Source organism: Apium graveolens, chromosome 9 (genome assembly GCF_009905375.1).
Source record: "Apium graveolens cultivar Ventura chromosome 9, ASM990537v1, whole genome shotgun sequence".
Classification (NCBI taxonomy): domain Eukaryota; kingdom Viridiplantae; phylum Streptophyta; class Magnoliopsida; order Apiales; family Apiaceae; genus Apium; species Apium graveolens.
Window position 1 is genome coordinate 118,623,550 of NC_133655.1, and position 16,272 is coordinate 118,639,821.

The 16,272-nt window shown below is 36.5% G+C and overlaps 2 protein-coding genes and 1 non-coding gene across 3 annotated transcripts; all 3 read left to right on the plus strand.

Moving 5' to 3' along the window:
* Nucleotides 1–11,641: 11,641 nt before the first annotated feature.
* On the plus strand, nucleotides 11,642–11,748 carry LOC141688419 (small nucleolar RNA R71). The gene has a single exon (XR_012561862.1). It is a non-coding gene; the product is annotated as a small nucleolar RNA R71 (small nucleolar RNA).
* A 2,179-nt stretch (nucleotides 11,749–13,927) lies between these two features.
* LOC141685519 (putative mitochondrial protein AtMg00860) lies at nucleotides 13,928–14,485 on the plus strand. The gene has a single exon (XM_074490613.1). The coding sequence runs from the start codon at nucleotides 13,928–13,930 to the stop codon at nucleotides 14,483–14,485; it is 558 nt and encodes a 185-aa protein (XP_074346714.1).
* Nucleotides 14,486–15,493: 1,008 nt separating this feature from the next.
* On the plus strand, nucleotides 15,494–15,958 carry LOC141685521 (uncharacterized). Its single transcript, XM_074490614.1, has one exon. The coding sequence runs from the start codon at nucleotides 15,494–15,496 to the stop codon at nucleotides 15,956–15,958; it is 465 nt and encodes a 154-aa protein (XP_074346715.1).
* The last annotated feature ends 314 nt before the right edge of the window (nucleotides 15,959–16,272 follow it).

The following is a 16,272-nucleotide window of genomic DNA, read 5'->3' on the forward strand; positions in this document are numbered from 1 at the left end:
AAGAAACTAGACTTTAACCATTTAGAGTCCTAACGTTCGCTTTCGCGCTTAACGATTTACTTAAGTCGCTCGAGTATCCTCGGCTCCAACATTTTTAATAAATTAACCATTAAGGGTTTTAAGGCGATTCTTTCGCGAATACCTTACCAACTGCCTAATCCACTTAACATAATTGTTTCATACCCCAATTAGTCTTTTAAGGTCTTTAACCTATGTTTCAAAGTAAGGCGAGGGGTAATGGTTCGGTCACGAAACACCGTTACTTAAAACGGTCGTTTCTCCTAAACCGTACATCAGAATCAAACGAACTACATATCAAAACGAAGATCGTAACATGAACTATCTAATCATGGCAATGGTCAAAACCTAACAGTGAGTTCACGGGTCCTAATGGTAAGAACAAAAACAGCTTAAAGTAAATCGGACATTACGATGGCTATGTTTACGCGATTTCCCAAAATTTTACCAACCAATTCAACACCAAATCATCACCAATCAATCCCAATACAACCATATGACCATATCACTCATCAACCACTTTAAACCATTTAAACCAAGCTCAAATCATACCATGAATCATCAAGAACAACTAGTGCTACTTTTTAACTCCAAAATCAACAAAAGCACTTAACCACTAAGATCTCAACATGACAAAACAACTACTACACTTAATCTCTCATTCCATCATCATAATCATTTATACCAAACAACTAAATGCTAAGATAATGAAGAGTTATACCTTCCTTGAAGCTTTTAATCCATGAAAGATCCTTGGAATGGCCATGGAAGCCTTAATCTAACCTCCTACAAGCTTGTTCTTTCAAAGAAATCAAGAACACAAAAATTAATTTCAAGAAAGTACTATTCACCATCTTCTTGAATGATTTATAGGAAATGCTAGGAAAGGATTTTGAAGCTAATATTTCTAGGAAGTATGTAACTTAACTAGGAGAAGCTAGGATAATTACCTTGTAAATTAGCAAGTGGAGGAGCTTGGACTTCCCTTTTGCTAAGAAAGAAGCCGAGAGCTTCATGAAGAAAATGGAGTGTTTTGTGTTTTTTGTGATTTGTTTTGATTTGTCTTGGTTGTTTTTGTTTTGATTTTGGTTAATTACCTTATTAACCTTGAACTTTGTGTGGTTATTATTCATCCACACCTCCTTCCCCCCTATGTCATGCTTATGTCACCTTGTGATGTCATCATCCCTTACTTGCCCTCTTCTTATTGGTTGGATGACCTCATCATCCCTAACCTCCTTGATTAACTCCTAATTGTTTGCCTAATGACCGCTGATCTGTTATATGGTTCGCTTAACTTTCGTTCTCGTTTCTCGTTTGAGGGATCATACCCGAGATCTTATTACTTAGGTTCCCTTAACCTTTCTCAATATTATATCCCTTTTATGATCCTCTCTTATAATCCTTGAATTTAGATCATTTTTATCCTGTTACCGTATACTTAATTCTTTCAGTATCTGGTGGATTTTCAGGAAAAAATCAAAGTGTTCGGATTTGGATTCTGACGATCTTTACATACACTTATATCCCATATAAAGTACTAATAAGATCTCAGAATAACAATAGAAGAACCCCTACATAGTGTGGCATGAAAAGTTTTCTCATTCAGCATAATCTGCAAAATCACTATTCATAAGGGTTTCAAAAATTCCAAAATTTGGGGTTATTACACTAATTCAGAGACTTGACCACCAAGTCTCCTATACCAAGTCCAATTCAAGGACTCCCACATCTATATAAGGGGTCTCACCCTACAAATCAGAACTACATTTTTTGGCTTGATTCTCTAATTCTCAGAGATACGTAGGCATCTCGTAAAGGCAGAGTTAAGCTACGAAACACGAGAGCAGCCATTAAAGGCCTTGAGCTCCCGTACCTTAGTAATAAATACAACAATTATATATATTAGTTTTTTATCCATAACATGAATCTTGAGATTTTTCAGGCTCTTCGTCTTGCTGAATTTGGGGGCTTGCGACCTTTCCAGACCTCAAGGTGATGGCATTCACATGTTCTTCAACTTCCCTCTTTCCTGGATTGGCTTCTGTATCACTAGGAAGCGTTCATGGTGGTCGATTCAATAAGACATTAGCAATTTGCCCTATTTGGTTCTCCAGAATGTTGATAGAAACAACCTGGCTTTGGCATATAAGAGCCTGGTTTTTGCACATAAGCCTCAACTCCTCCAATTCAGATTTTTCATTCAAAGATAGACCTGCATCATGAGTTTATTATTGAAGTTGGAGTTGTTTTCTTGGTGCAAATTGTTGCTGAAAACCAAGAGGGTTGAATAGCTTATTTCCAAACTGCTGGAACGGCTGTTGCATCGCATTCTGATTGTTGCTCCAGCTGAAGTTAGGATGATTCCAGTGAAAGAGATATGTCCTAAGTCCAATCATGTATGAGGATTTAGGAATAAATTTTATGTAATCTGTTTTTGATTTCATTGATATTAATAAAAGACTTGTTTTTGTTTTTATTGCGGGCTCTATCTATTTTAAATATTTAAATAAGATATACCACAGTTTAGAGTAAAGCTTTTTATGGATTGTGATGAGATCATAATAATGAGACCTAAAAGATGATAACTCTAAACTTAAATAGTTCCTGGTCGTAGGATTACTAACTGGTAATTAATAATCCGCAAAGATCGGTACATACTATGCTTGCTTCATTATGAAGGATGTTTGTTCTCATAGACATTTGTGTGGTAACACTATAGCTAGTATGCAGGTGCTTATTATAGAATAAGTTCACTGAACATGACTCACACAGCTGAACAACTGATGGAGTTCACTCACGTGTCAACAGTTGTTCACATAGTGATAGTTGTACAAGTATCCTTAGATTTGAGGTCATCATAGTCATCTTGTGTACACTGAACTATGCTTTGGTTTAGTTCTTAGTCTCCAGGGACAATTATAAGGGCTCTACTGGCTATAGGAATTTGTACACGAAGATAGTGTATGATCAATAAAGGATCTACCCCTTCTAGTGAAGGAAGAGAATGTTCAATGTTGATCTGCTTATGCTAGTTCAGGAATCTCTGGCCATTGTGAATGAAATTAGAAAGGAGTTTCTAATTTACATTAAATTGAACTAAGCATAATGAATGGGAAAGCAAATGATTAAATAAGGTAGGCTTGACACAAAATCCATGCCTTGTATTTAATCGTGACATTGCAGGGTAGAAGGAATTGATTATACGGTAACTACTCACTGAATAGGTTCTTGGTATTCTAAGCAGTGAATTTGTATTATCCGGATAGTCACGATATGCTGAGAAGTATCCCTCACGATGTAGAATAAATATGATTAATTAATTAATCATATTTAATGAATTAGAGAATTTATATAAATAATGATAAAATAGTTTTATTATTATTTATTTCTACTACCGGCTTAATATTGAACCTACAGGGTCACACAATAAAAGAGAATGATTTAATGGTGGAGGAATTAATTAATAATGGCTGATAATTATTTATTTATGAAATAAATAATTAATTGGCAAATTTAATAATTGATTAAATGAGATTTAATTGATTATAAATTAATTAAGAAAAAGTTCTTAATATTATTAATTAAGAATTTAATTTTTGAAAATTAAATCAAGTGAGAGAATTATTTCTAAAGTGTTTAGAAAAAGGATTAATAATTAAAAGGTGTTTTAATTATTAGTGAGAATAATAAAGGGTTAATAATAATAATATTTTATGGGAAAATTTTTAGCTGAAAATTTTGCCTATAAATATACTATTATAAACCCTATTTTTGCCTAAACCTAAAAAAGTTTACAAAACCCTAATTCTCTCCACCTCCTCCTCCTCCATTACATCGATTTCTTGGTGGATACCGGTGGAGTGCTTCACACTTGAGGAGCAGCTGCTAGGGACCTCCGCTCGTGGCTCGTGGTTTTTGGATCGCTTTTAAAGGTTATAAACGATCCCTCAATTTAATTTACGATCTGTATGCATATTATATGGATTTTATATCATGAAAATTGTTTTACCATGCTTCCGTGATAGATAAAATCCTACAATGGTATCAGAGCATAGGTTGTATGCATATAAATCTGTGATAAAAAATTTCAGAATTTTATGTGCTTGTATGAATTAATTATAATTTTTAAATGCTATATCATGGATTAATTATGACTGATTAGAAATTGTTTCTCATAATTATTTTGACTGTAGATCTGGGTTCTACAAGTGTTGTAGATCGTTTGGGTATTTTTTTCATAATTTTATGATGTATGGATTAATTGTTATGAATTTTTGAAGTTATTTTAATTAAATTCGTAATTATATATATATATAATCTGTTAGTATATATATATTTATGTTTTCTTGCTGCTGTGTCTTTTAAAGCAATAATGGTGGCACGGAAAGAGAGAAAACGACAGTAATTATTACGGCGTCAGCGACTGTTAGAATAGGGGGAGGACTGCGCGTCTGACGTGCGCGCGTGGGGCTCGCGCGCGGCGCGAGTCAGACACGCGCGAGTCAACGGTCAGAGCTATGCTGACGTCATCAGATGACGTCATGCTGACGTCAGCTCAGGGTTTTGGGCGCGTGAAGCGCGTGTGCGCGTGGGGGCGCGTGGACGACAGTGTGACACGCGCCTGACAGCGCGTGTGCGCGTGGTGGCGCATGTGCACGTGGTGGCGCGTGGCTTACCTTCTCGGGGCGTGTGAGGGCGCGTGGAGGGTCAGAATGGGGCGTGCTCGGTGCCGTTGGATTCGTCTTTTCGAGACGCATCTAATGGTATATTATATGATATTTTCTGAAATTGTTTCAGACTGTTTATAGCTAACAGTAGTGTTTAAAGCTGTTTTTGACTATTTTAATTGCTTTTAAATGCCTCATGTGATACATAGAGATGTATAATGCTTAGACCAATATGCTACATGATTTAACATGGCTACCTTTACATTTATTCATGCTTATATATGTGATATATGTTTAGTTTATCATACGATGATAGATTTAGGTGAACTTAATTAACATAAGGCGTTTGTTAGACAATCTAGTATAGTGAAATTGTTTCATGACCTTAATATAAATATTATGAATATGATCATGAGATTCTTGTGTTTATGAAGCACGTAATGGAATATGAATTTTTAATATTGAGAGAAAGGATGATTCTGTCAACAACAGATTTCTATCTGTAAGAAAGGGTTATTAATTGACGCCTCTTGACAATGCTCCACCCGATCTGGGAATCATCTGATTATCGATTATTGATTTGAAATATTTAATTTAAAAGGAAAAATCTCTTTATAATATGATTATGATTGTAACGTAAAATAATCCCTCTAAAATTAAATAATATCAAGTAGTAATTGGCCAATGACACAACGGGCTTGTGTCGGTCATAGCCTTCCAATATGATAGAAAGGGGTTCTTATTTTTAAATCATTGTCATTTCATGCTACAGCCGAGGGCTTTGATTTCGAAATAAGAAATACTTGTCTATTACATAGAGATGTGTATATTGAATTAGAATCTAAAGGTCGTTACGTGCTACAGCCGTGGGCCATTGGAGACTAATTCAATTGTACGAAATGTTGGGTTAGACTTGACTTAGAATATTGAGTTTGTCGTGCTACAGCCATGACTCAATTATTCAAGACGCTAAAGTTATATTACGGAATAACATAAGATGTAATTGACAAGAGTTGTCTGCCTATTGAACATCACATGACGTTTCGTGCTACAGCCGAGGTTGTGTGATGGAATGTAGGATCCCTATTCCCACTAGCATTATGAATGCTTAATTTTCACTTAGGGGTTGAATAAATTAGATAAACTAGTGGGAAACACTTAAGAATAAAGAGCCGATTCATATAGTGTTTTTAAATGAAATTGAATATTTGCTAAGTGTTGTTATGTGTTTATCATTTACAGATTTACTATATTCGTCATGTCTTCTGCACTATCACTCCGGAGCATACTAGATGCTTACAAGTTGACTGGTACTAATTTTGCTGACTGGCTTCGAAACTTGAGAATTGTTCTCAGGGTTGAGAAGCTGGAATATGTGCTTGACTCACCTAAGCCTACTGAACCTGCTAGCGATGCACATAATGATGAACATATTGTGTATCGTAAGTGGATAGATGATGCAAATGTTGCTCAATGCATCATGCTAGCTTCCATGAATATTGAGCTACAGAAGCAACATGAGCATATGGATGCTCACACTATCCTTATGAATCTACAAGAGTTGTATGATGTGGCAGGGAGGACAACTCGATATGAGATATCGAAGAGCCCTTCCAAGAAGAAGAAAGTAGGTGAGAAAAGCCGGTTCTACCAAAAGCTGAAGACCCCAAGAACAAAGCTGTTTGCTTTCACTGTAACAAGGTGGGGCACTGGAAGAGGAATTGCAAGGTTTACCTTGCAGAATTGAAGAAGAAGAAGGGTAGTGAGACTACCGCTTCTGATTCAGGCATATTCATGATCAAAGTTAATATGTCACTAGGTCAAATTTCTACTTAGGTATTAGATACCGCCTATGGTTCTCATATTTGCAATTCGTTGCAAGGACTAAAGGGAAATATGACTCTTGAAAAAAGATGAGGTGATTCTACGTATGGGCAATGGAGCAAGGGTTGCGGCCATATCTGTAGGATCATTTAGTTTACATATGCCTACGGGAAAGACTATTATTTTGAATAATTGTTATTACATTCCCTCTATTGTGAGGAATATTGTTTCTATTCCTATGTTGGATTTGGATGGTTTTTCATTTATTATTAATAATAATGAATGTTCTATTCTTAGAGATAATGTTCTTTATGGATATGGTATTTTAAATAATGGTCTGTATGTATGTGACGTAGAGCATGATTTACTTCAGATTGAACAAACTAATAAAAAAAATGAGATGATGAAAATCTGACCTATTTATGGCACTATAGGCTAGGTCATATTAGTGAAAATAGACTGCGGACATTGCATAAGGAAGGGTTACTTGACCCCTTTGATTTTGAATCATATCCTACATGCGAGTCTTGTCTATTGAGTAAAATGACCAAATCTCCATTTAGTGGACATGGATAGAGGGCTGCAGATTTGCTAGGATTGGTACACACAGATGTATGTGGACCAATGTCTACGCAAGGCATGGGTGGATTTTCATACTTCATTACTTTCATAGATGATAAATCTAGATTCGGATATGTGTATTTGATGAAACACAAGTCTGAAGTCTTTGAAAAGTTCAAATAATATAAACATGAAGTGGAGAAACAAACCAAACATAGTATTATAACTCTTCGATCGGATCGAGGTGGTGAATACTTGAATGGAGAGTTTCTAGATTATCTCAAAGAAAATGGTATAGTCTCCCAGTGGACTCCTCCATATACTCCACAGTTGAATGGGGTATCTGAAAGGAGAAATCGAACTTTGTTAGACATGGTTCGGTCCATGATGAGCTATGCAAATCTTCCAGTATTCCTATGGGGTTATGCATTGGAAACCTCAACATATTTACTGAATAAGGTGCCTTCCAAATCTGTTCCTCAAACTCCATATGAGATATGGAAAGAAAGGAAACTGAGTCTTAAACACGTTAAGATTTGGGGATGTCCAGCTTATGTCAAGAAAGTTGACCCAGATAAGATAGAATCTCGATCGGTAAAATGTAATTTTGTGGGATATCCTAAAGAGACTTTGGGGTATTAGTTTTACACCGATCATTGGGTGTTTGTCTCCAGACATGCTACCTTCTTGGAAAAGCAGTTTATCCTTGAAGGAAACAGTGGGAGCAAAATTGAACTAGATGAAGTTCAAGAAGCATAAACTACTACGGATCAAGTGGAAACACCTATTCAGACTGAACAACCTTCTGTGGAACAGCCCATTCGTAGGACAGGGAGAGTGTCTCGCCAACCTGAGAGGTATTATGGCCTTGTCATTGAGAATGGCAATGATTTGTCAATCATTGATGATGACGACCCTGTGACCTATAATGAGGCTATGAGTAGTGTTGACTCAGGAGTAGTGTTGACTCAGAGAAATGGTATAGTGCCATGAAATCCGAAATGGAATCTATGTATACCAACAAAGTATGGACTCTGGTTGAGGCGCCTGAAGGTGTTAAGCCTATTGGGTGCAAGTGGGTATACAAAAGAAAGATTGGAGCAGATGGCCAGGTGGAGACCTATAAGGCCAGGCTCGTGGCAAAAGGATTCAAACAAAGACAAGGGATTGACTTTGATGAAACTTTTTCGCCTGTAGTCCTTGCGATTGCTGCTTACTACGACTATGAGATCTGGAAAATGGACGTGAAAACGGCCTTCCTCAATGGGGAACTTGAGGAGGAAATGTATATGACACAGTCAGAGGGTTTTCTTTCCAAGAGAAATGAACACCTAGTGTGTAAGCTGCTGCGAACCATATATGGTTTAAGACAAGCTTCTCGTAGATGGAACATCCGTTTTGATGAGACAATCAAAGAGTTTGGTTTTATCAAAAACATAGATGCACCATGTGTCTACAAGAAGGTTAGTGGGAGCGCGGTAACATTTCTTGTATTGTATGTAGATGACATACTTCTTATAGGAAATGATATACCTATGCTGCAATCAGTCAAAGTATGGCTATCAAAGAACTTCACCATGAAGGACTTGGGAGAAGCATCCTACATTCTCGGTATGAAGATCTATAGAGATAGATCTAGAAGAATGATAAGTCTTACCCAGGGTACATACATCCAGAAAGTGCTTAAAAGGTTTAGCATGGAAAACTCCAAAAGAGGTCTCATACCGATGAGCCATGGAGTGTCCCTTTCCGAAAAAATATCTCCTAAGACACCTGAGGAAATAGAGCGTATGAGTAAGATTCCTTATGCTTCAGCAATAGGATCTATCATGTACGCGATGTTATGTACAAGGTCTGATGTTGCTTATTCAATTAGTGTGACGAGCAGATATCAGTCCAATCCAGGTGAAGACCACTGGAAAGCAGTGAAAAGACTCAGGACATTTTTCTTGTTTTTGGTGGTGAATCTTAGTTAAAAATAGAGGGTTATACTGACTCTAGTTTTCAATCAGAAAGTGATAGCAAATTCATGTCAGGGTACGTGTTTACTCTGAATGGTGGTGCGATTAGTTGGAAGAGTTCCAAACAGTCTACAACGGCTGACTCCATAGCGGAAGCAGAATATATAGCTGCAAGTGAGGCTACAAAAGAAGTCGTTTGGATGAGGAAATTTGTTTCTGAGTTGGGAGTTATTCCTAGCATTGAAGAGCCTATTGTGTTGTATTGTAATAACAACGCAGCAATAGCACAAGCCAAGGAACCTAGGTCTCATAAATATTCCAAACATGTCCTGCAGCGCTTTCATCTGATTAGGGAGATTGTTGAAAGAGGAGATGTCAACGTCGAGAGAGTTGACACACATAACAACATAGCAGACCCTTTAACAAAGCCACTTTCTCAAAGTCACTTTGATCGTCATAAAGACAAGATGGGTATTAGATACCAGAGTGATTGGCTTTAGTACAAGTGGGAGATTGAAAGAGATATGTCCTAAGTCCAATCATGTATGAGGATTTAGGAATAACTTTTATGTAATCTATTTTGATTTCATTGATATTAATAAAAGACTTATTTTTGTTTTTATTGCAGGCTCTATCTATTTTAAGTGTTTAAATAAGATATACCACAGTTTAGAGTAAAGGTTTTTATGGATTGTGATGAGATCATAATAATGAGACCTAAATGATGATAACTCTAAACTTAAATAGTTTCTGGTCGTAGGATTACTAACTGGTAATTAATAATCCGCAAAGATCGGTACATACTATACTTGCTTCATTATGAAGGATGTCTGTTCTCATAGGCATTTGTGTGGTGACACTATAGCTAGTATGTAGGTGCTTATTATAGAATAAGTTCACTGAACATGACTCACACAGCTGAACAACTGATGGAGTTCACTCACGTGTCAGCAGTTGTTCACATAGTGATAGTTGTACAAGTATCCTTAGACTTGAGGTCATCATAGTCATCTTATGTACACTGAACTATGCTTTGGTTTAGTTATTAGTCTCCAGGGACAATTATAAGGGCTCTACTAGGTATAGGAATTTGTAAACGAAGATAGTATATGATCAATAAAGGATCTACCCATTCTAGTGAAGGAAGAGAATGTTCAATGCTGATCCACTTATGTTAGTTCAGGAATCTCTGGATAGAGTGAATGAAATTAAAAAGGAGTTTCTAATTTACATTAAATTGAACTAAGCATAGTGAATGAGAAAGCAAGTGATTAAATAAGATAGGATTGACACAAGATTCATGCCTTGTATTTAATCGTGACATTGCAGGGTAGAAGATATTGATTGTATGGTAACTACTCACTGAATAGGTTCTTGGTATTCTAAGTAGTGAATTCGTATTATCCGGATAGTCGCGATATGCTGAGAAGTATCCCTCACGATGTAGAATAAATATGATTAATTAATTAATCATATTTAATGAATTAGAGAATTTATATAAATAATGATAAAATAGTTTTATTATTATTTATTTCTACTACCGGCTTAATATTGAACCTACAGGGTCACACCATAAAAGAGAATGATTTAATAGGGGAGGAATTAATTAATAATGGCTGATAATTATTTATTTATGAAATAAATAATTAATTGGCAAATTTAATAATTGATTAAATAAGATTTAATTGATTATAAATTAATTAAGCATAAGTTCTTAATATTATTAATTAAGAATTTAATTTTTGGAAATTAAATCAAGTGAGAGAATTATTTCTAAAGTGTTTAGAAAAAAGGATTAATACTTAAAAGGTGTTTTAATTATTAGTGAGAATAATAAAGGGTTAATAATAATAATATTTTATGGGAAAATTTTCAGCTGAAAATTTTGCCTATAAATATACTATTATAAACCCTATTTTTGCCTAAACCTAAAAAAGTTTACAAAACCCTAATTCTCTCCACCTCCTCCTCCTCCATTATATCGATTTCTTGGTGGATACCGGTGGAGTGCTTCACACTTGAGGAGCAGCTGCTAGGGACCTCCGCTCGTGGCTCGTGGTTCTTGGATCGCTTTTAAAGGTTAGAAACGATCCCTCGATTTAATTTACGATATGTATGCATATTATATGGATTTTATATCATGAAAATTGTTTTACCATGCTTCCGTGATAGATAAAATCCTACATCCAGGTGTCAGGATAATAAGTGGAAGGAACTGGCTGCTGTAATCTCTGAAAGTTGCTCAGAAACTGAGCTGAGTCACTAGATATAGCGCATTGCACTGTCGTATGCGGACCTGCACACAACTCACAAACACTGGTTATCTGCTTAACACCATAGTTAGCCAAATAATCGATCTTCATAGACAACGCCTTCAGTTGAGCAGTGATAGCCGTAGCTGTATCCACTTCAAGAACTCCTGCTACCTTGCCCTGTGGCAATCTCTGCACTGGATACTGATATTCATTAGCAGCCATTAGTTCAATTAGATCATAAGTTTCCTCATAGCTCTTTGCCCATAATGCTCCACCTGCTGCTGCATCGAGCATGGGTCTGGACTGTGCTCCCAACCTATTGTAAAAACAATTGATGATTATCCAATCAGGCATTCCATGATGAGGACACTTCCTAAGCATCTCCTTGTAGTGCTCCCAAGCTTCATATAAAGATTCTCCTGATTGCTGCGCAAATTGAGTAAGAGCATTCCTGATTGCAGCTATCTTCCCCATAGGGAAGAATTTAGTGAGAAACTTCTGAGCAATATCTTCCCAAGTAGTAATCGAACCTGCTGGTAGAGAGTGTAATCAGCTCTTAGCCTTGTCCCTCAGAGAGAATGGGTACAGTCTCAGCTTCACAGCATCTTCAAAAACACCATTGAACCTGAAGGTGACGCAGATCTCTATAAAATCCCTAATATGTGGATTGGGATCTTCCGCTGGAGAACCCCCAAATTGGACTGAAGTCTGTACCCATTGAATTATGTCAGGCTTGATCTCAAAGGTATTAGCTATGATAGCTGGCCGGATAATGCTAGATTGAATGTCATTGATCTTGGGTTGAGAAAAATCCATCAAGGCTTTCGTTCGTGTTGCTGGATCTCCCATTGTAATGAGTACCTGAAACACAAACAAATAAACCGTGAAAGTAAAAGAATCCGAGTCAGTGAACTTTAACAACCACTGATGACAAGCAGATAAACTAAAAAAACACTGAGTCCCTGACAGCGGCCCTAAAAACTTGTTAGGGTGAAAACACGCGCTAATAATCACGCAAGTATACACGTTCGCAAGTAGTATAAGATATAAATCAGATTCGTTCCCACAGAGACTGGTTTAGGTTAAGTTCAATTTATGTACCTATGCAATAATGTATGGTTATCGATCAATGCTAAGACAAAGAACAAATTGGGTTTTTATTAAACTAAGAGATTATACTAAATAACATTAACTAAGAGAATTGAGGTTGAAGTACTATATATGACAAACATGAGATTCTAACTTCATTAAATACTTCATTCAATAGCCTTTTCGTTCTTAACCTTAGCATGTGATGGTGATGACACTAATCAGATAACACGAAATTGATAAACGCCAACTTTTATTGCACGAGTACCATTCTATCAGACATCCACAAAAGAGATAGAAGCTGAATAGGCACCAATTATATTGAGACCCTATATGTCTATAGAATTTGACAACATAACGGTTTAAGCACAAGTTATCTATCTTGATTACATAGGGCAAGTAAAACGGTTAGAGTTACCTAAGAATCATGCATACACATACATGAACTTATGCTATCATGGCAAGTTCTAAACCTCTATATTCACTGTTGCTTCAATAGAGATTAACACGCTATCTTATATGTTAGCTACGCACATAAGACGAATAAGCACAACCAATACTAGTATATCAATCAATTACCACACACCAAGATATCGAAACAAATTAATTATTGAAATCCATAAGTAAATCCTCTAGAACCCCATGACAACTAATTTAGGGCATCCAAAGTTACAACTAATTCAAAGAATCACAAGTTGAAAACAAGATCTTCTTTTTTGGAGTTGTTCTGTGCTTCTAGGTCTTTTCCTTGGTATCCCAATCTTCCCGGATGATGAAAACCCTTTTTTTTAAGTATATATACGCCCCTAATGGACCTAGCCCTTAAAATCGTCAAATTCCACTAAAAAAAGGCTTTTTCAGCGAAATCAGCGACTAGCCGCGCCTTGGGCGGCCGCTCAGCTCTCTGGACGGCCGCTCAGCTCTCTAGGCGGGCGCTAAGCTCTCCTATCTAGAAAAATTTCTGATGAATCTTGTTTTGGTCATAACTTGAGTTCTACTTGTCAGAATTAGGCGATTCAACTGTCCACGCGAAGCTATTGAGATTCTCTACAACTTAACAATGGCCTTGACTTCCAATTCTGATCATTTTTTATCATATTTCCTTTAAAACGTCTTCTCTTCATATAACTGATACCTGAAATGCAATAACACAAAAACACATCAAAATATCAACAACTTGAGTCCAAAACACCAATTTAAGCTTGTAATAAAGCATTCCAAGTGGATATAAAATCCACTTATCAGTGACAATCAAGAATAATACCCTCTACCGCGAATCGATGATTTATCTGATCAGCTGAAGGGAGCTACCTATTTTTCGAAGATCGATTTAAGATCGGGGTATCATCAATTAAAGATTAAGGCGGAAAATATACCCAAGACGGTGTTTCGAATGAGATATGGACATTATGAATTCTTGATAATGGCGTTTAGTTTGACAAATGAGCCATCTGCTTTTATGGATCTTATGAATCGAGTGTTTAAGAAATATTTGGACAAGTTTGTGATAGTATTCATTGACGATATCTTGATTTACTAAAGGTCGGAAATGAAACATATGGAGCATTTGAAGATTGCCTTGGAAATCTTGAGGAAAGAGAAATTGTACGCGAAGTTTTCTAAATGTGAGTTTTTGTTAAAGGAAGTTCATTTTCTTGGACACGTAGTCAATAGTGAAGGTATCGAAGTGGATCCTGCGAAGATTAAATTTTTTATGAATTGGGAAAGACCAAAGACTCCAACGGAAGTGAAAAGATTTTTGGGATTGGCTGGATATTATCGACGATTCGTTCAAGATTTTTCTAAGCTTATAGTTCCACTGACTAAGTTGATAAGGATAAATGAAAAATTTGTTTGGACAGATAAGTGTGAAGAAAGCTTCCAAGAACTAAAGAAAAGGTTTGTTTCTGCGCCAGTGCTGGTTCTACCTGATGAGAAGGGCGAGTTTATTATATATAGTGATGCTTCGTATAGAGGACTAGGTTGCATATTGATGCAGCACGGAATGGTGATAGAGTATGTGTCACGTCAATTGAAGCCGCACGAGCAAAAATATCCTATGCATGACTTGGAATTAGCAACAATTGTGTTTGCCCTTAAGATTTGAAGACACCATTTGTACGGAGAGAAATGTGAAATTTATATGGACCATAAAATTTTGAAGTACATCTTCACCCAGAAAGAATTAAACATGAGACAAAGGAGGTGGTTGAAATTAATCAAGGACTACAACTGTACGATAAGTTATCATCTCGAAAAGGCGAATGGTGTAGCAGATGCACTAAGCCATAAGGAAATATTGAATGTGTTAACTTTGTCTACAGAATTGATCAAGGAATTCGAGAAGTTGGAGATAGAGATGCAAATCCCGAAGATAACATATGAAGTGATTTACACAATGACATTTCAGCAAGAGATTTTAGAAAAGATTCGACGTTGTCAGGAACAACTGATGGATCATGAGAAGGATAAATTGTCAGGTGAAGAGATTGAAGCGCGAAAGGATGATAAAGGGATATACAGAGTTTGTTCACGTATTTGGATACCTAATATTACAGATTTGATGCACGAGATTCTACACGAAGTGCATAATTCAAGATTTTTAATTCATCCCGGAAGTACGAAAATGTACAAGGATTTGAAAAAGAACTATTGGTGGTCGAATATGAAAAAGGAAATTGCAGAATGGATAAGTAAGTGCTATATGTGTCAAAGAGTAAAGGCGGAACACCAATGACCGAGTGGATTGCTTCAGCCACTAGATATACCTGAATGGAAATGGGAACATATCACGATGGATTTCATGGAAGGATTACCAAAGACCAAGGCTAATCATGATACGATTTAGGTGATTATTGATCGACTGACAAAGTCAGTGCATTTCATGCCAATCAAAGAAAGATTCTCATTGGAAAGATTAGTCAAGTTGTATATAGACAAAATAGTGATGCGTCATGGAGTACTAGTAATTATCATGTCTAATAGAGATCCAAAGTTTAACTCAAGATTTCGGGGACAATTTCATGATCACGTGGGTACGAAATTGAAAATGATTACATCATATCATCCGCAGACAGAGGGACAAAGTGAAAGGACTATTCAAACAATCGAAGACATGCTGAGAACCTGTGCATTGGATTTCAAAGGAAATTGGGATGATCATTTACTGCTAATAGAGTTTTCGTACATTAACAGTTATCACACGAGTATTGGCATGACGCCTTATGAAGCGTTATATGGAAGAAAACGTAGATCCCCAACCTATTGGGATGAAGTTGGCGAGCGCAAGCTATTGGGCCCAGAACTAGTTCAACAAATGATAGAGAAAGTGGAAGTGATTCGTAAAAGGCTGGTAGCTGCTCAAGATCGACAAAAAAAATATGCAGACCAGAATCGAAAGGATATGGTATTCGAACCTGAAGATAAAGCATTGATAAAGATATCTCCATGGAAAGGCTTATCCAGATTTAGAAAGAAAGGAAAGTTGTCCCATATATATTGGACCATTCGAAATGTTAAAGCAAGTCGGAAAAGTGGCATACGAGTTAGCGTTACCTCTGCAAATGCAACATATCCATAACGTATTCCACGTATCTCTTTTGAAGAAATATAATGCAGATGCTAGCCATGTAATTGAGATGGAACCCAGAAATTCAGCAAGATCTATCTTATATGGAACAACCCGTTCAAATTTTAGATCGTAAAGAGAAAGCACTTCGAAATAAGGTTCTACCTCTAGTTAGAGTTCTGTGGAGAAATCCTAAGGTAAAGGAATCAAATTGGGAATTAGAAAGCGAAATGCGAGAAAAGTATCCATATTTATTTGCTTAAACTAGATTCTGAGGACAAAATCCTTTTAAGGGGGTAGATTGTAACGACTGAGATTTCGCGATG

Coding starts and splice junctions, on each gene's coding strand:
- LOC141685519 (XM_074490613.1), top strand. CDS start 13,928: ATGAAACATATGGAGCATTTGAAGATTGCCTTGGAAATCTTGAGGAAA.
- LOC141685521 (XM_074490614.1), top strand. CDS start 15,494: ATGCTGAGAACCTGTGCATTGGATTTCAAAGGAAATTGGGATGATCAT.